A 19,588-nucleotide genomic window follows, 5' to 3' on the forward strand; every position below is an offset into this window, starting at 1 on the left:
TGGAGTATTGAACATTGTGAGCGGTGTCGATCTTTCATTCAGCTTCACATTCCAATATCCCATTCTTCGCATCTAGCTTGCTAAAGATTTTGAAACCGCCAATTCAGAAGTGACGTCTTCCAGCATTGGTGTTGGATAATGACCTCTTTTGATTGATAGGTTTAAATCTTTGAGGTCCAGACATATCCTCAGGCAACCATTCGGTTTTTCTTTTATTACAATGGAGTTCACCCAGTTGGTTGGCTCAACCACTTTTGCTATCACTCATTTTTCCTCCATTTCTTCGAGCTTCTGCTCTAGCCTTTGTTTCAGCTCTATTGGCACCTTCCATGGAAGGTTTGTATTCTGGGTCTATAATTTTGTGGTATTCAAAATTTCCAAAGCACCCGACTGTGTCATCAAAGCATTCATAGTACATGTCCATGAGCTCGGCCTTGTTTGTGATCGGAGGGCGTTGCTCAAGTGGGGTGTCACTATTGATCCTCTTGGACATTCTCTTCTCCCTGATCTCATTGTTTACAGAGATTAACTGTAATTCCTTACAACTATTCAGGCCTAGGATTGCTAGTCGGTCAGTGTCAACCATGTCTCTCTTTTATTTGGAATTTTCCTAGTTGTTTAACCACGGGGCCACCGTAGACTCTGAGTGTGACATTTACGGTTTCTAGTGTGCCTTCCTCTGAGCACCCGTTCACCATGTTCTCGGGGAACATCTGACTCTACAGTCTGAGCAGGAGGACGTTGCTTTGTGATCCAGTGTCCAACTTTATTTTCAAGTTGAATGTTGTCAGTTTGTTTCCGATGTTTCTTTTCACTTGGATTGTGGTGTGCAATTCACTTTTTTCTCCCTTCCCTTTCTTGGATGTCTCATGGAGGAGTATTGTTTCGATGTCGAGCGTCATTGTGTCGGAGTCACTGCCGTTGCTTCCCTCGACGTGGTGTACTTTCCTTCTGTATTCTTGTTTTCTCTCTCTTTTCGTGCCAGACCTTCACATCTTTTCCCAGTGATTGACTTTCCCGCAGGTCTTGCACTTCGAGCCATATGCAGGACATTTCTTGCGGTCATTGAAGGGATGTAGTCTGCTGCATCAACTACAGTTCTCGGATGTCTGCGGCTTTCACTTTATGTGCTTTATGGCATCGACCCTTCTATCTCTGTGCTGCATATTGGCCAACATGGAGAGGGTTTGCATTTGGAGAGGGCCCTAACTGCGTCTGCGGCATCTGCTAGTTTCAAGCTGTCTTTTCCTATGAGAGCTTTCTGCACTTCGGGATGAGCGCTTCCCCAAATTAGTTGATCAACTATTCTCCCCTCTATTTCTTTGAACTTGCATTTCACAGCAATATTCTTTAGCCTTGTGAGGAAATTATCGTCAGGCTCTTGTTTTTATACCTGGAACTTGTATCGCTTTATTCTATGGTTGGGTTGTGGTTCCAGATGAGAGGAAAATTTTTCAAAGATCCTTTCTGGGTTATTTTCTTCCTCTTCAGCCAACTTCTAGCTATTAAACAGAACTAGTCCTCACTCCCCCGTCCAAAGAAGGATGTAACTAACCTTTTCCTCTGCTGTAGCTTCTGAATGCCAGTCCTGCTTGAACTTTTTGAACGCCTCTATGATGTCATCAGCTTCCCCGTCCCTTACTGGGTGCAATGCTGGTGCTGATTCTGCGGCCATTTTCTTCTCCAGCCCTGGTCATCAGATAATGGGGCATTCCTTTTGTTTCCTTCTCTCCATGTTTATTTCAATTTTTCTTTCTATATGGTGGGGGTTTCGGTCGATCCCACCACTGCCACCATGTTGTGCCCGGGTTGTACCATCGGAGGTCTTAATAAACACTAGAAAGGCTTGTAAGTTTAACAGCACATTTCTTTATGTGACCCAGTAGCTAGATATGAGTATAGATACAATGTTTCTCACTGCACATGGGCCACTCTCAAGTGTGATGTGGTTCTTACAGTGTTAGTGTTCATGCTCTAGCATAAAATAGTCCCAGGCTTCCTCAGTATATAACACCTTGTCCTCACCTACCTCCCACCAGCCTCTGCATCGATCATATCATTCTCTGCCATTTCCGCCACTTAATATGTGATCCCACCAACTGATGCATCTTTCCCTTTCTGCCCTATCCACCTTCCACAGGGACTGCTCCCTCCATGACTCCTGCATCTACTCTTCCCTTCTCACCAAATGCCTCCTTGGCACTTGTCGTGTTTTTGATTTGTAGTTAATTTTATGACTATCCTCTTAAGGAAAATTGTTGTTTGTTGTGTTTACATAGTTACTATCATGTTATATGTGGTTATAGCTGGCCAGACTCAGAGCTGCCTCACATTCTTCGAAGAACTATGGAAGATACGTGAGCTCTTGAAACACTTTTCTTTGAATTCATCTCGTTTCATCTTATTTTGTTTATTTCTTTTATATTTGTTTATCATTCTATATCATTATGTCTTGAAATACAGCCAAATGTTTTGTTTACTCATTGCTATGAAAATCTTGACGCAAAGTTATGCAAAATGTTTATATCAGCAAATTAAAGCTACTTACAGCTGAAAATATGAAGTTTGGTTTATTGGAGTGATAAGATAGTAATTCAGAATATCGTCGCTTACGTTTTTGAGAAGATGACATATTTTGAAATTGGGAAATACAAGAGATTGGGAAGTGTCATCTACAGCATCTACCCTGTAACTGCAGGAAGTGCTACACTTGCACCCACACCTCCTCACTCCAAACTGTCCTTCTAAGTGAAGCAACACTTCACTTGTTAATATATTGGGGACATCTACTGCCCCTGCTACTCCAAGGGTTGTCTTCCCTACATCGGAGAGATGATGCAGTCTGGGAGATCGCTTCATTCAGCGTCTTAGCTCTGTCTGCCACAGTAGCGGGAATCTCCCAGTGGCAACCACATGGTATCATGAATTGCCAGCCTAAGACCACACACAAATCGGATGAACAACACATAATATTCCATCTGGGCACCCTCAAGCAAATGTCATTAACATCAACTCCAGTTTCTATTTGAGGAGGCATTCCTTCTTTCAGAAAGTGATTTGGTTTTGTAAATTTTCACTACAAAAAGCTATGGAAGGTGAGTCACTCTCTAGTTTAGCATAAGATTAGAACCCCAGTCCCAGTCGCTGCAGCCCCCATCTCCCACCCACTACCCATCTCTCCCCTTCCCTATCCTTCTCTTTTTCTCTAGCTCTCTCTCTCTCTTTCCCTCCCCCTCCTTTGCTCCAGCTCTGCATTTACAGAGGCACCACCTCCCCGATCAATTCTCATCTTTCCTCTCCTGTCCAACTATCATCTTTTGCCTGAAGGCTGTGCTCCTCTCCTGACCTTTTTTTCCCCTTCTTACCCATCCTTTTCATTCAGGTCACTGCTGGCTTTTAGCAAGTACCTTGAAGAAGCGCCCAGGCCCGAAATGCTAGTTATATATCTTTACTTCCTATGGATTCTGCGAAATCTGCTGAGTTACTCCAATATATTTATGTTTTTACTACAATCACAGTGACTGCAAACTTTTGTGTTCACTCCATGAAGTGAAAAGTGGTTAGTTTATTGTCAGGTCAGAGACAAAATATTTTTCTCACTAGATATGTTTTTGCTGTTGTGTAGGATGGAGCAGCACCAATTGTTTATTAATTTTTCTTTCTGGAATATCACATAAACTAGAGAGTAAACATAATACTTCTGTTTTAGCCAATTAGTTATTAATATGCATACACTTTGGGACATATCTAAAGCATGTCATGTTTAATTCAATGTGTTGAGCCAATTCTTGCAGCGGTGTGGATATTTAAATGCATGGGTAAAGAAAGATGCAATTACACAGCATATTTATGCCTGTCAAACCATTGAAAATCAAAGGACATTTATTTTTAAACCATTGGAAATGGAGCAAATCATTTGAAGACAGCACGATTACAATTTGGTAATGAGATGTCTGATTGGAAAATGTGTTTAAGGTATAACCACAAGAAGAAGTTTCTTCGAAAAACTGCCATGCAATGGGTCTTGGAAAGTTATTGGATGAGTAAACTACCCATATGTAATAGGATATGCTGTTCTTCAAGTTTGGGTTGTGCCCCACTGTTTTGGGATGCTGAGTGGGGAATGAGTATCTGTAAGGATAAGTACAGAATTTCAATTATTCTTGTTCAGAATGGACTGATAGGATCTTTTCAATCCGACTGTGTGGGCATACAGGGTCTTTGTATATTGTTTCATCCTAAAGGCCATACCCCCCAGCTGGACAGAATTTCCTCTGTCTCGTGTGCCTAAGTTCTTGTGCCCTGTTGTGGAACTTAAACCCATAACCTCTGAACTCATCAATATAATCAAATGACCTGTGACTGACTGCCTAGTGCACACATGTCAAACTCTGGCCCTTTGGCCCGCGATATAATTATATTTGCCCCGCAAGATCATATTAAATATATATTAGAGTTGGCCCGCTGGCCGCCGCGCCAGTATAGCGCATGCACACTGAAGGTGAAAATGAAGACGCCGGAGGTGTGGAGGGATCTCAGAGTCCCGAATCCCGGGGATTGGAGCGCCGCACTCAGCCTGCCCGGCTCCCGGACACACAGACGCGGCTGGAGTTGGGGACCGAACGTCTCGTTGGCGATGCCTACTCCCTCGGTCTGTGCGCGGTGGACCCTGCCTCCCGCTCCTTTTGTTGGAGACGAGCCCGACGCCGTGAGATCGCAGTTTAATCCCTCTCCAACGCGCTCTTCTCAGCCAATTCCTCCACCGCCCCAGACGCCGGCGTTTCAACGGGGGGTTCGGGTGCCTTCGTCAGGTGACCGACCTGTTGGTCCAAGACAAGGGGAAAGCGTACAAACTCCACACAGACAGCACCTGAACTCGGGTGAATGTGGAGCTGCGACCCCACATTCCACATCAGGACTGTGTGTAAGATTGGGAACAGTGAGACGGAAGCTTATTTTGTTCCTGTGATTTAAGCCTTTCTTGGGGTGGGGGGGGGTCCTTCTCTGACCACTTGCCTAACAATTAACCTAATCAGATGTGGAGTTACCACAATACAAGAGTTCTCAACCTTTTTCTTTCCACTCGCGTCCCTGTGCCATTGGTGCTCTGTGATTAGTAAGGGATTGCTTACTGTGGGTGGGAAGAAAAAGTTTGAAGACCACTGCTTTAATCATCCCTCATTGACTCATCATGTGCACGGTTTCAGAACGCTAAAGGAAATGGGCCAATGACAGCGACAATGAAAGAGTTTATACAAAACTATTATTAAACATTTATTTTAATAAGAAAAAGTTTAACGTTACATATGTTGAAAGAGGAGAAAACATGCAGATGTTGTTGAAAATTTTCAATTAATATTTAGTTCGGCCCTCGACTTAGTCCAAGTTTTTAATTTTGGCCCTCCGTGAATTTGAGTTTGACACCCCTGGCCTAGTGGAATGCTTGGAACAGTCCTCTAAGAACTAGTGCAATGCAGAGAAGTGCTGAAAGCAGAGTTATACCTTTAACACCAACACCAACATTTCAGGTCTGCCCCTGGCTCAGGTCCAAAGCATCGTTTATAATACCTTGATGAAGGGCTCAGGCCCGAAACATTGCATGTACACCTTTACTGCCTCTGGATGCTGCGTGACCTGCTGAGTTTCTCTGCAACTTTTGTGTATTGGGCTACAATCACAGCAATTTTGAATTTTCCTGATCAACTTCAAGAGCCAAATTAAGTTTATTCTTTGTAATATTGGAAAATTAACTGTTGCTCCCACTATGGGGTCACTGAGCATTTTAATGGAATTGGAAGTGAGATTGAATCCAACACTATTAACTTACTTTGTTGCAGGATGAAGATTTCTTTCCTCAGGAAGGTGTGCTGGGCAGCACAGAACCACTGCAGATAGATCCTGATGCTGAAGCATACGGAGCAGCCCCTGGGGTAAGTGCACATTGTTACAATTTTGCTGTGTAAAGTGGAGATGCTGAAGTGGATTTCTTCAGGAGTTCAATGCAAGTGACCAAACGGTGCAAGATATCAAATGGGCTGTTGAGTTCAGAGTCCATAATCTAATAACAAGGATATTGCATAGGTAATTGTTATTGTGCGAGAATGAGGTGGAGAGGGAACTATGGATGACGTTACTGCGATACCAGAATGACTGTCTGTCCCCAGAAACAGGAAACATGGCTTTCAAGCATCTGTCCGCCATTCAATATAATTCAATAAAATTAATGCTGAGCTTTTTTTAATCAACACTATACTCCTGCTCTCTCTCTCTCTCTCTTCTCTCTCTCTCTCTCTCTCTCTCTCTCTCTCCTCCTCTCTCTCTCTCTCTCTCTCTCTCTCTCTCTCTCTCTCTCTCTCTCTCTCTCTCTCTCTCTCTCTCCTTGGCTTTGTATCATGAAATGTAGCTATCATCTGATCATCTGCTTAAATATAGAGTGACTTACCTTGTGTCACGAAATTAGGGGCAGCACGGTTACCATAGCGGTTAGTGCAGTACTTTTACAGCTGCAGCATTTGGGACTGGGGTTCAAATCTTATGCTAAAATAGAGAGTGACTCACCTTCCATATCTTTTTGTAGTGGAAATTTGCAAAAACACATCACTTTCTGAATGAAGGAATGCCTCCTCAAATCAGCCTTACCCTGATTACTGAATTTTCACCTGTAGTTCTAGATATCCCAATTCAAGTCAAGTTTATTGTAGTTTGATTGTACAACACCATGAAACAGCATTCTCCGGTCCTCAGTATAAAACATGCAGACATACAAACAGACATCGCTCACATACAGACAAACAGTACATATGCAGGACAAGTATTCATCTATAAAAAGAAATAAATAAATATTATTTTGTAAATATGAGAGTCTCAGATGGTTAGCGCAAGCAGTTCCTTTGGTCATTCAGCATTTTATCACTGCCTGTGGGAAGAAACTATTCCACAGCCTGGTGGTGCTGGCTCTGATACTTGTGTATCTCTTCCCCAACAGGAGCAGATGAAAGATGCTGTGTGCAGGGTGGAAGGGATCCTTGATTTTACATGCCCTCTTCAGACAATGATCCCCGTAGATCACGTGATGGGGGATGGTGGGATACTCCAGTGATCCTCTTTGCCATTCTTATGATACTGTGGATTGACCTCCAATCCATTTCTTTGCAGCAACCGTAGCACCCTGTGATGCAGCTGGCTAGGACACTCTCGATAGAGCTCCTATAGAAGGTTGGCATAATGGTGGTCAGTAACCCCCCCCCCACCCCCTTCAGTCTTCCCAGAAAGTATAGTTGCTGTTGCACCTTCCTGACAAGTGAGGAGATGTGTGTCCACAATAGGTCACTAGTTAAGTGAACTCCAAGAAGCATAGTGCTCTCCACTCTCTCTACCACAGAATTGTTGATGTGTGATGGAGGGTGTTTATTTCTGGTCCTCCTGAAGTCCATGATCATCTCCTTCATCTTGTCCACATTGAAACTCGGGTTGTTTACTCTTGCACCATTTTATGAGATTTTCCTCCTCTTTGTTGTGTGACTCAACTGGAGATGAAACCAACTACTGCTATGTCACCCACAGACTTGATGACACTGTTGGAACTGGATCTGGCGATGCAGATGTGGGTAAATAACATGAACAGGAACGGGCTGAGCACACAGCCCTGGGGTGCACCAGTGCTCGGTGCGGCGGTGCTCAACCTGGACAGACTGGGTCTTTCTGGTAGGAAATCCAGGATCCAGTTGCAGAGAGGGATGTTGAGTTCCAGCAGGACAGCTTCTCCACCAAGCTCTGGTGAATGATCATGTTAAATGCTAAGCTGAAGTCGATGAGCAGCAGCCTGGCCCATGAGGCATTGTTCTCCAGGTGGGTCAGGACAGAGTGAGGTGACAAGGCTATAAGCATCGTCTGGGGAATGGTTTATTCTATAGGCAAATTGAAATGGGTCCAGCATCTCTTAGAGGTGTGCTCTGATGTGTTCCTTCACCATAATGATGGAGGTCAGTGCCACAGGATGGTAGTTATTGAGGTCAGAGAAACATCCTCCTGGTCTTAAATTGTTGAAACTTGTCAGAATTTTGAAATCTCATATTCTTCTAAACTCTGAGGAATATGAGCTGAGTCAATCCAATCCTTTCTTATGTCACACATCCCAGAAGACAACACCAGGGATGTCCCAGTGGCCAACCACTTCAATTCCACATCCCATTGCCAAATTGAGATGTGAATCCATGGACTCATGTACTTTGGCTTGGCTTCGCGGACGAAGATTTTTGGAGGGGGTAAAAAGTCCACGTCAGCTGCAGGCTCGTTTGTGGCTGACGAGTCCGATGCGGGACAGGCAGACACGATTGCAGCGGTTGCAAGGGAAAATTGGTTGGTTGGGGTTGGGTGTTGGGTTTTTCCTCCTTTGCCTTTTGTCAGTGAGGTGGGCTCTGCGGTCTTCTTCAAAGGAGGTTGCTGCCCGCCAAACTGTGAGGCGCCAAGATGCACGGTTTGAGGCGTTATCAGCCCACTGGCGGTGGTCAATGTGGCAGGCACCAAGAGATTTCTTTAGGCAGTCCTTGTACCTTTTCTTTGGTGCACCTCTGTCACGGTGGCCAGTGGAGAGCTCGCCATATAACACGATCTTGTACTGCCAGGTTGTGAAATGGAGGGACAGCAAATTGTATTCTGTCTCTGCAGTCCCTGACCAGATGGCATCAAGATCAACTTCTCTAATTTTCAGTAAACCCCTCCCCATTTTCTCAATTTCCCTCATCCATTTTGACTCCCTTCCTCCAGCTCCCACACCATTCTCTTCTAACAGAATGCTATCTGTGTTAACAATCTCCACCCTCCCCCTCATCTCTCAGCTTCTTTCCCTTCTTCCCACCAGTATCCGCATATCATCTGCTAACCTGTGCTCCTGCCTTTCCTTTTCCCTCACCTGCCTTCTTTCTCGGGTGTCCCTGCCTGATTTTCAGGCAAACCTGAATAAGAGCTCAGGCGTGAAATATTGACTGCCTTTTGCCGGATGCTGCATGACCTGCTGAATTTCTCCATCACTTTACTGTGCTGCGTCCCAGAAGTCAATCTTGAACGTGAAGTCATTTTGAACTTCTTGTCATGGCAAATACATTCTTTTTTAGGTGAGGTGATCAAAACTGCATCCAAACACCAAGTATAGTTGTATGATATGAGAGTTTATATTCATGTTCATAAGCACAACGTACTATGCACTAAAATTCTTACTTGCTACAACTTACCTTTTGAGTTAAACAAGGAAGTCTGCAGATGCTGGGGTCGAGTGCTATACACAAACATGATGGAGAAACTCAGTAGGATACATAGCATCCATAAGAATTAAAGGTGACCAATGTTTTGGGCCAACTTACCTTTTGCCGTTTTGAGAGCAAAGAGCAAAGCAGAGAAATCAATATCGTGACTTCAAGTTCTTATTAAAATCTGTTACTTTTTTCCTGTCTTCCCTTAAAACCATGCAATGTCTCCATAGAGAACTCAACAACATGAAAAAAAAGGCGGTGCTTCAGGAGGTGTTGTAACAGCTGATGTAGTCCTGGGAGTGTGGGGAGCTGAGACACTGCTGCAATGCTGGCAGCTCCAAACAGGCTTTAAACGGCCTGTTAAAGGAACCGATGCTGTTTTTTTATTAAAATCCTGGGTCTATGCCCAAGGTGGTGGTGCCTAGGCTTGACGACAGCCATGCAGGGTTCCAAATTCTGGGTGTAGAAGCCAAAATTAGTAATTCGTTTACTTACCTTGTTAGATCAGGGTCCCGTTGGTCCCTCGTCGGAGGCATCCTGAGTTCGATTAGCTGGGCGTGGCCGGCTTTGTTCTTAGGCGCACGTGCAAGTTCCAGGAGCATTAGAGTTCTGGCTGGAACATGTGCAGTGCATTCATGTGTTGTAGTGCCAGTTGGAGCATGCACAATGGGACAGAGCACGAATCGGGAGCTATAGAATATTATACAACATGGCAGCAGGAGGGTGAGTGAGAAAATGCTCATAATTTTCATTGTTTGCTTTCATGGTATTCCTGGAGTTTAATACAGATATTATTGGAAGTATATATGGATGTTATTTTAAGAATTTTCATTGAATGTTAAAGACGGTAATTACAAGTTTATGTTTTAAAATCAAGGATTTTAAGACATCTGGATTTGTAGTGAAACTAATTGACAACGCATCACAAATAAAGTGTCTCAACTCGCCTTAAGTGACTATTTATTGGATTTAATTTGCTATATTTTGGTCAATGAAAATTATTATTTGGAACAGAAAATTGGAAGACAGAAAATAATCTCTCTTTGGTTTGGATTGATATTGAAAATAATATGGTGACCACCTTGGAAATGCCTCTATTTAGGGGCAGTTTATAATCCATACCCATCTGCAATGAGTAACAGCCAGAGAGGGATTCAAATCTTTTAATCTTATAGGAAAGTGTCTTATAATCACGTTGGTGAAGTCATTTCTTGAAAATCAGTGATATTATTGATGGATGCTGTGATGGAAACTCGATAGCCAATAGCAGCACATTACAGCCATCTGAAGAGGTAGGATTTTGCTACCGCTGGTCCATTGGGGACTGTTGATTTGGTTTGTGTTGTTTGTGCTCGATGGATGGTGGATCAAGACAAGTAAAAACGGCCATAGCAGCCACTGAGTTTGCTGTTAAGGAGCAAGGCATTAAAGACATGAAGGTTGTGGATCTTAAAGAAGAACTGAGCCTACGGAAACTAGATACAAGTGGAAATAAAAATATTCTCATTGCAAATCTGAATTTGGCAAGGGAAGAAGCCAAGGCTTCGGATGATGGGAATGGAGACATTGCAAAATCATTGTAGAATACAATGACTTAATTTGAAGACAGCAACGTGGAAAAAGCTGAAGATATGTCACCAAAAGGTGATGAAGAAAACACTGAAGATGTGTCACAAAAAGATGATGAAGAAAATGAAAAGGATAAAGCCAAGAGGCTGAATGAAAATGCAATGGATGTACAATTCTAATTGGAGAAAGAGGAAAGTAAGAAGGCAACATATGATCTGCAGGATGATATAAAATCAACTGAAAGTGTGTCAAATATTGAAATCAAGAGAAGCAAACAAAGTTCTTCTGGTTCAAGCTCCAGGGTTTACAGTACAATATCAACATGTGTAAAAGTAAGAACTGAGAAGGATGGTATTGATGCAGGAGATGAATGGCTTAAGGAAATATCCTTAGAAGAACTAGAGGTAGAGCAGGTGGAGCAGCTATGAAGAGAAGAGGAGCAGCTAAGAAAAGAAGAGGAGCTGAAATGGGAGCAGTTAAGGAACCAGCTAAGGAGGCAAAAGGAGCAACTGGAAATAAGAAAAGCTGTTATTGATTCCTGGTTAAAAGTACTAGAAGGTTCAGAGGTATCTGGTGCTTGAAGTACATTATCTAAAGTGTATGGAATCATATTTTAAGAGTCACAGGAAATGAAACCAATTATTAAGACAGAAATCTTAGTACCACGGGTACAAGAAATGGAAATACAAGGACAAATCCTTCCAGAGCACGGGGTAGCCAAGCCACATGCACCAGTGGTTACATCCATTGACAGATCTGTGGCTTGGGTTCAGTCAAATGCTACAGCTTCTTTGGCATTTGAGTCAGGCATCGGAAATATGGAAACCTACACCAGTGAGGTTTCCAAATCTAATACCTGCTACAAAATGTGGTGAACAGAGCAACAAACTATCATCCATGAGAAGAAACGGTGAAATCGCTGCATCATTGATCTAGCTATAGTCTCTCTCTTCTTTGCCAAGAAGGAGATTCAAGTGTTTGATGGAGACCCACTTCAGTCCCAAACGTTCATAAGATCTTTCAGAAACAATATTGAAATCAAGTGCCACAACCCTGGAGATTGTCTTTATTATTTGGTAATGTACACAGAAGGAGAGCCAAGAGAAGTTGTAGAGTTGTCAACATAGGTCCTTGGAAAGAGGATACGACAGAACCAAGTCTTTACTAGAGCAGCATTTTGGCAACAAGCATCTAATTGCTTCAGCAAATATGGATAAAGCTCTTAAATGGTCATCAATAAAACCGAATGGTGCAAAGGTTCTACAAGCATGCACTCTCTTTTTAAGAGGATGTTGTAATGCCATGGAAAACATCAACAATATTCGTGAGTTTAATTTGCCCAGTAATATGCAAATCCTCTAAAATAAATTACCCTACCAGATGTGGGATAGATGGAGACATTTGGATTGATTTCCAGAAAAAAAAATTGATCAAAGAGCTACTTAAAGAATTTGGTGGATTTTCTTAAAGGGTAAGTGTACATTGATATATGGAAATACCAGAGACACTTCAATGGAGAACAAAGATGTAAAGGAGGTCCAACTCACAGTGTAGTCTGAAACGGAAAATGAGTACCTTTGCTACTATAATGTCACTTATAAATAAAGAAAAAGATGAAGTAACTAAAGAAAAGGAGTGTTTGCCTACTGAGAAGAGTTGTTTGTTCGGTAAAGGTGGACGTGCTTTGGAAATGTGTTTACGGTTGGAAAAGAAGGAACATAAAGAGAAGATTGCTTTTTTTTAATGGAAAATTGAATATGTTTTAGGTGTCTGTGTAAAGGGCATATCAGTAAAATCTGCAAGAAGCAGTTAGCTGTAACATATGGAATTTTCAGCATCCTAGAATGCTGCATGTCCATCAAAGGAACAAGGAATTGGAAAAGGAGCAACCAAAAACAAAGGAAACATCTGAAATAGGCTATCTGTTATAGCCTCAGTTCCGACAAGTGGTCTTACTGGGACCAGTGTGGATAACTGCAAACTCTCTCTCAACAGTGCCTGTAGAAGTCAAGACCAAGAATGAGAATGCAATAATATGTACTTGTGCATTTCTTGACCCAGGCAGTACTGCATCTTTTTGCACAGAGGGGCTAATGAACAAACAATCTTCAAGAAGAAATTCGAAGATTATGTTGAAACCATGAGACAAGAAAAAATAATTTAAATCAGCATTGTTTCAGGCTTAGAGGTTGCTGGATTGCATGACAAGGATTTCTGTGATCTTCCAATTGTATACACTCAGAAGACATCCTTCATCCATTTGTGAAATCTTTATATACCTGAAGTTAATTCTGAGGTAGAGATGCTGATGGGTTTAGTTGTACCAAAGGCTTTGGAACCACTAGATATAATATGGAGTGTGGGAGATGGACCTTATGCTGTTAAAACTATGCTTGGGTGGATAATTAATGGACCTTTAGGAGGAAATAATAATGTTGCTCAGGAACAGTTAGCAACTAGTGTCAACAGGATTTCAGTTGTGACATTTGATGAGTTGTGGGAAGAGCATAAGAATGTAAATATGAAATTCACTTCTGAAGAAAACAAAACAGATCAATGTGAAAATAAATCAAAGGTATCTAAAACAACATTGAAGGAATTATTTTCATCAGAAATGGATGAAAATTAGGTATTAGAAGATGTTACAAATACTGCTGGTGATTATTCCTGTGTAATTGAATTAGAGGCAGGACTAAAACAAATTGGAAAGTAACTTTTGTTGCTCCAAGATTACAGCAGACAAAATTAATGAAGAAATCCAGCAACATGCTGCAAAACTGGAGAACGCAGAAAATTGCATGAATGGAATAAAGGAACATGTGACTGACAAATTGGTGCAACTACATTCAGTGAGCAATATGTTGAAAAAGGACTTGGAAATATTGGAAACAAATATTGGAAAACAGTAAACAGAAAAGTTTTAATTTTGTACTTGGAAACAAAACTGGATTTCAAAAGGATGAGAATGAATCCAATGATTTCTTTAATTTCGAAAGGGACTAAAAGGTCCAGAGGGAGGTTGACAAGGATAACGATTTAATTGTAAATAAAATTCGCAAAGTCAGAAAGTGAAAAAAAAATTGATGAAGAAATGAATACAGTTTTGAGGAAAGAGATTTAGCATTATCAAAATGTGAAAGGTTGGAGGAAGAGATTCATTTTTTGAAAGAGAAGGGAAGGTTGGAAGAGAAGGGAAGATTGAGAATCACTGCTCTAGACCCATTTGTTACTGAAATATTTTGCTTGAGAAAAATTATCATTGGCCCATTTACTTTGGAGTTATGTCAATTAGATACGATTAAAACAGTAGTCTTCAAACATTTATTTCCACCCACATACCACCTTAACCACAGAGCACCTATGGCATAGGGAGTACTTAAAGTGGTATGTGAGTGGAAAGAAAAAGATTGTGAACCACTGATTTAAATACATCTGGACTTGTATTGAAACTAATTGAAAACACATCCAAATAGAGTGTCTCACCTAGGCTCCAAGCAACTATTTATTGGACTGAAGACACTATACTGGTGGAGCAGTGGGCCAGCACAGGGCACCAGAAACAGAGAAAACAACCCCTGTTGAGAAGGAGAAGCATGGGAGACAACCCTACCGGGAAGGTGAGCACTGCAGTGGAACAGCGAGGGACTCAGCAGCTGAAGGACCCATTCAGGCTGCGGGATGTTGTCGACTTGCAGTCGAGGCACTCACGGTATCAGGATTTGTGAGTGTGCTGAAGTAAAGAATGGCTCCTGAAGGGCCTTGGGCACTGAAGGCTTCCTGATCATGTTGGAGCTTTGGAACTGGAGCTCAAGTTGCTGATGGATTGAACGGGGTCTGTGCAGCTGGCAGAAGCACTGGAGGTGAATCCATGGATACAGTGTTTCTGAAGGGGCTCTTTTGATTCTCTCTCTCTCTAACTGTAAGGAGTACCAGGCAATACTAATGTGTACTCATTATCTGCCCAATGGCAAGCAGATGGAACTTTCATGTAATATTACATTTTTTTGTATTATTACATGATCATAAAGGAATCTTGAATCTTGTCCAGGTGGACTCGGAAGGTTGAATGTGGAGAAATTGTCTCCAATTGAGTGGAGTACGAAACAAGAAACCAGAACAGGTTTTTTACTAACAAATCAGCTAATGAATTGAGAAAGAAATTCTGCCCATACTACTAACGTAAGAATGTGAACAGGCATTGGAACACCTGGCATTGGTGCTATTAAGAGAAGGCTCGATGGGTGACGTCAGAGGAAATGAGGCAAAGCAGAACATGACAGGAAGAGGTCATTAACATGCAGAGAAAGGAGAAGAGTATAACTCTCTGCAGATGGGCTATAATCTGTAGAGACTGTGCAAACCAGATGGCTGCAAATACATTTCAGCGTTGAATCAGCTGAGCTCAGACAAGCAGCACCTGTTTTCAATAATTAGCCTGGGGACTGTTGAATAAAAATTAACTGGGGAGTCATAGAGTTGTACACAATGGAAACAGATCCTTCAGCCCAATTAGTCCATGCTAACCAAGTTGTCTACCTGAGCTATTCCCAGATGTTTGCACTTGGCCCACATCCCTCTCAACCTTTCCTATCTACACACTATTCCCTTTTAAACATTGTAATCCAACACACTTCTAGCATATGCATTTCACCATCTGTGTGATAAACTTGTCCTTCAAATTCACTTTACATTTTCCTGTTCACACCTTCAATCTTTTCCCTCTAGTTGTAGACTCCTCCAGGAAAAGGACTGTGAATATTCACCTTACCTATGCCCCTTGTGATTTTATAGACTTTCATAAAATCACCCTGTGCTTTTGGAGGGGAAAAAAAACCCCAGCCTCTCCGGTCTCTCTGTACATCTCAAATCTTCCAGCCCCTGTAACACCTTATCAATATTTTTAGCACCCTTGCCAGCCTAATGATATCCTAATAAGGTGATCCCCTCAGAACTGCACACAATGCTTTATATGGTCTCAGCAACATCTTGTATAACAATAATGTAACATCCTAACTCATGTACCCAATTTGGTGACCTGTTGAAGGCAAGTATGCCAAACACATTCTTCATCACTCCATGTACCGGTGTCGTCAGTTTCATGGCACTCTGTAACTCTACTTGCACCCATGGGTCTTTCAACAATAATCCCCAGCACTCTATCATTTACTGTGCAAGCCCCACCCTGGTTTAACATCCCAAAATTCAATGCTTCGCACTTGTTCAAGTAAAATTCAATCTGCCATACCTTAGCCCACTTTCCCAGATTATCCAGATCCTTTTGTAATCTTAGATAACCTTTTTCACTTTCCACTATACCACCAATGTTGGTATTATCTGCACACCTACTAACCATCCCAAACTACAGTACATTCCCATCGGTTGATAAACAACAATAGACCAAGCACTGATCTAAGTTGATAATATAATTGATAAAATGACAACAGTGTACATGTACTGAACATATGCAGACAAAGCTGAATTTCTAGGAAACACAGGACACACTCATACATCCACACAATGCACAGCACATAATCATATATACATAAAGATTTTATGTAAAATAAATGTAAGTAAACATTTTGGAATAATTTACTCATTATTTCCACTACCACCCTCTGATTGCTACCACCAACTTAGTGACCTACCCCCGGGTAATTTTGAGGTCAATCATTTTTCAACCTCAATCCTAATCTTCTAGTAGAAGGACTTACAACCAATGAGAGCAGGGTGAGATCAGCTGTCTGGAACAACCAACATGCCACCTTTTGTCCTCCTGTACCCTATCACCTTTTAGCCCCTCCCCAGCTCCTTTCCCCCTTTTGATATATAATATTACCCCTTTTTTACTTCAGACAATAAAGGGTCCCAATCGGGAAAGTTGACTATTTCTGCCTGTGGACATTACCTGACACTCTGAGAGCCTCCAGGTATTTGCTGATGAATGATTTGACCTCTCTGCAATGATACTTCTCTTCAAGCTTGTTCCCAAGGAAGAAGGAGAAAGGGTTTTATTGAATGCACTAATATTTCTCTCAATTTATAATTTCTTTCTCTCCAGGATGAATATCAAGAGTATGAGCCTGAAGCTTGAAGTGTGAGTATCAACAGAATGAGCACATGCACCAAGAACTCTATTTCCTTTTACTCTATTTCCATGTGGAAGTTCTTCAATTCAGATGTGACTAGTGAAATCCTTTATTTTTTTCCAAGAGTGATTTTGTTCACTGTGCGCTTTGAAGACTTTTGTTTGCTGTATTCAAGATTGTTGTGGCTTTGACCAGACCCCATCTCAGAGATCCTTCTTGCTGTAATGAGGATCTGAGAGCAGGAGCCTCCTTATTCTATAGATTTTGGGCTGGAAATCCATCCTCAGTCACTTGCATTAAGTGTGCCATCATTCAACAGCTGCACCCTCTCCTCTGCTTCTGATGTTAAGTTCTATTGGTATCAATGGAACAGAAATTTGGAAGTGGAACACAGGTTACCTACATTTCTGTACCTCTGCACTAATTGCACACAACTGAGGATGAATTAATATCCCACCATTTTTGAGATTCAATGTTACAAAATTGTCTGTGGCTTTCCATTCTGTAAATCAAAGATTGTGTGCATGTGTGTGAGAATGCATGTGTGTGTGAATGCATGTGTGTGTGCGTGTGTGTGTGTGCGCACGCATGTGCGTGTGTGTCTGTCTCCGTACCTGTGTGTAACTTTGTGTAACCTATTTATTGCTCTGTTTACATGTCAGATAGTTCTGTTTGTTGAGGACTTTGTCTTGTGTATAATGTTTGCATAGCCAGCATGGAGCTATGCATATAAATATCAACTGTGACACTGAAAATCAGTTTGTGCTGGTGTTTTGATGAGTGTATATAAATATCTGGTGTTTCTGTGAAACCAATTAAAAGGAATGTATAAAACTCTCAATGCTGTTGAGTCACTTTCACTGTCACAGGCGTCCATGTGATAAATGCCGAATTCACTGGAGCTAGTAGCATGGTGCATGCATAACCCAGTAGACTGTGCTCTGTACAAATTTATGTCATTAGAATTAATGCACTGAAGTTCCTATCTCAGCTACATTCCCAGGAAGAAGAAGCCAAAGATTCCAAGTGCTCGGAAAGAGTCAAGGAGAGTGACTGCAGGAGCCAAACTCACCTTTGATTGCCTGCAGCAGATACGATGTACTTTCCTGAATATGGATCTTTTATAAAACAGCTGTATATATCTCTATACACAGGAGGGAATGTGTTTCTGTCTGTCTCAGTGTGTAGAGTGGAGGAAAAACAAAAAAAAATGCTGGAAACACTTAGGTGGGCAGGCAGCAACAGACACAGTCAACATCACACACACACACACAATTTGTATTTAATATTTAACTCTTCACAAGGTGTGTGAATGGGGATTGTGTCCTTTTAATCACCAGCCCCTTTCACACTTGCAAGTGGTCCCAGGAATTAACGACCAATCCGCCTAAAAAGGGTCTAGTGTGGAATGAATATCATCTCAATGCCAGTGTGAGACTGCCTCAACCCTTACTGCAATCCCCAGAGTCTGTAGATGCCGGCATTGCAAACAGGCAAGTGTAGAATAGGCAATTGCATTCGAGGACAGAAATGGCGCAAGTTTTTGTATGAGTACAGGAATGTGAAGGAAGAAAAGATTAAAATGAAGAAATAAACTTTGCCGTGGGAAAGTCGCAATGGGAGAGAGAGAAGAAATAAATTGCAATAAATAGCAAATAGCAGGCAATTTTTAAACTGCAGGGGCAAGTTGGTAACACTATAGTGCACAATTTATAAAGACGGTGGGAAAAATTGCTAGCCCTTTCCCACGGTCCCTTATAAAGGTTTGTATAGGTCAGCACAACAACAGGGGCAGAAGTGCTCATACTGTGCTGTACATAAAGCTTAATTATGTTTTAATTAGGCATGATTAATTCTGTTCAAATATAAGATCATAATACATTGATCAGGATTTAGGGCAGGTTTACCATCACTCAACGTGTCATGTCGTCACTGGTAAAAAGTAGAACAGTCCTACCCTGGGGATGGCTCCTTACAAGTGTAAACGTGTGCAGTGTCCAAGTTAAGTTTGGTCAAATGTAAATATCAAAAATGCTGTTCCTATCCCAGGACATTGAACAGCCAATTTAGTGGGACGCAAGTGTAAAAGGGGCCACTGCATGCTATGTGTGGACGAGGATTGTGACAGTGTTTCTCTCTAATCACTAATGGTTGATACTCTTGCATTGGTTTGGTATCAATGACCAGCTATTGACTTCTAATTCATTTTTACAGGGTAGCTGGTTTCAGAGTGATTTTCCTCCTTCACACGTGGAAATCATAGAGAAAAGGAAGGAGAGGCTTTGAAATGCCACCCCTCCTGAAAATCTGGAGTTAATTTGGACCAGTAGCAATAAACAAATTCCTTAACCTTTCAGACATTCCCCTTTTTAGCTTCATACTGGTTAATACATCCAAACACATATACAGTACATCCAAACACGTATACAGCACATCCAAACATATATACAGCACATCCAAACACATATACAGCACATCCAAACACGTATACAGTACATCCAAACACATATACAGCACATCCAAACACGTATACAGTACATCCAAACACATATACAGCACATCCAAACACATATACAGCACATCCAAACACGTATACAGTACATCCAAACACATATACAGCACATCCAAACACATATACAGCACATCCAAACACATATACAGCACATCCAAACACATATACAGCAC

General features: G+C 41.7%; 1 protein-coding gene across 2 annotated transcripts in view; it reads left to right on the forward strand.

Annotated features, from left to right (window-relative positions):
* LOC138756280 (alpha-synuclein-like) overlaps positions 1–17,723 on the forward strand; it is a 95,748-nt gene extending 78,025 nt beyond the window's left edge. For both annotated transcript variants that reach the window (XM_069922832.1, XM_069922833.1), the window contains 2 exons: positions 5,838–5,930; positions 16,876–17,723. In XM_069922832.1, coding sequence (XP_069778933.1) covers positions 5,838–5,930; positions 16,876–16,908 — 126 coding nt within the window. In that variant the 3' untranslated portion in view covers positions 16,909–17,723. The remainder of the gene's footprint in view (positions 1–5,837; positions 5,931–16,875) is intronic.
* Positions 17,724–19,588: the final 1,865 nt, after the last annotated feature.

This window comes from Narcine bancroftii, chromosome 3, assembly GCF_036971445.1.
Source record: "Narcine bancroftii isolate sNarBan1 chromosome 3, sNarBan1.hap1, whole genome shotgun sequence".
NCBI lineage: Eukaryota > Metazoa > Chordata > Chondrichthyes > Torpediniformes > Narcinidae > Narcine > Narcine bancroftii.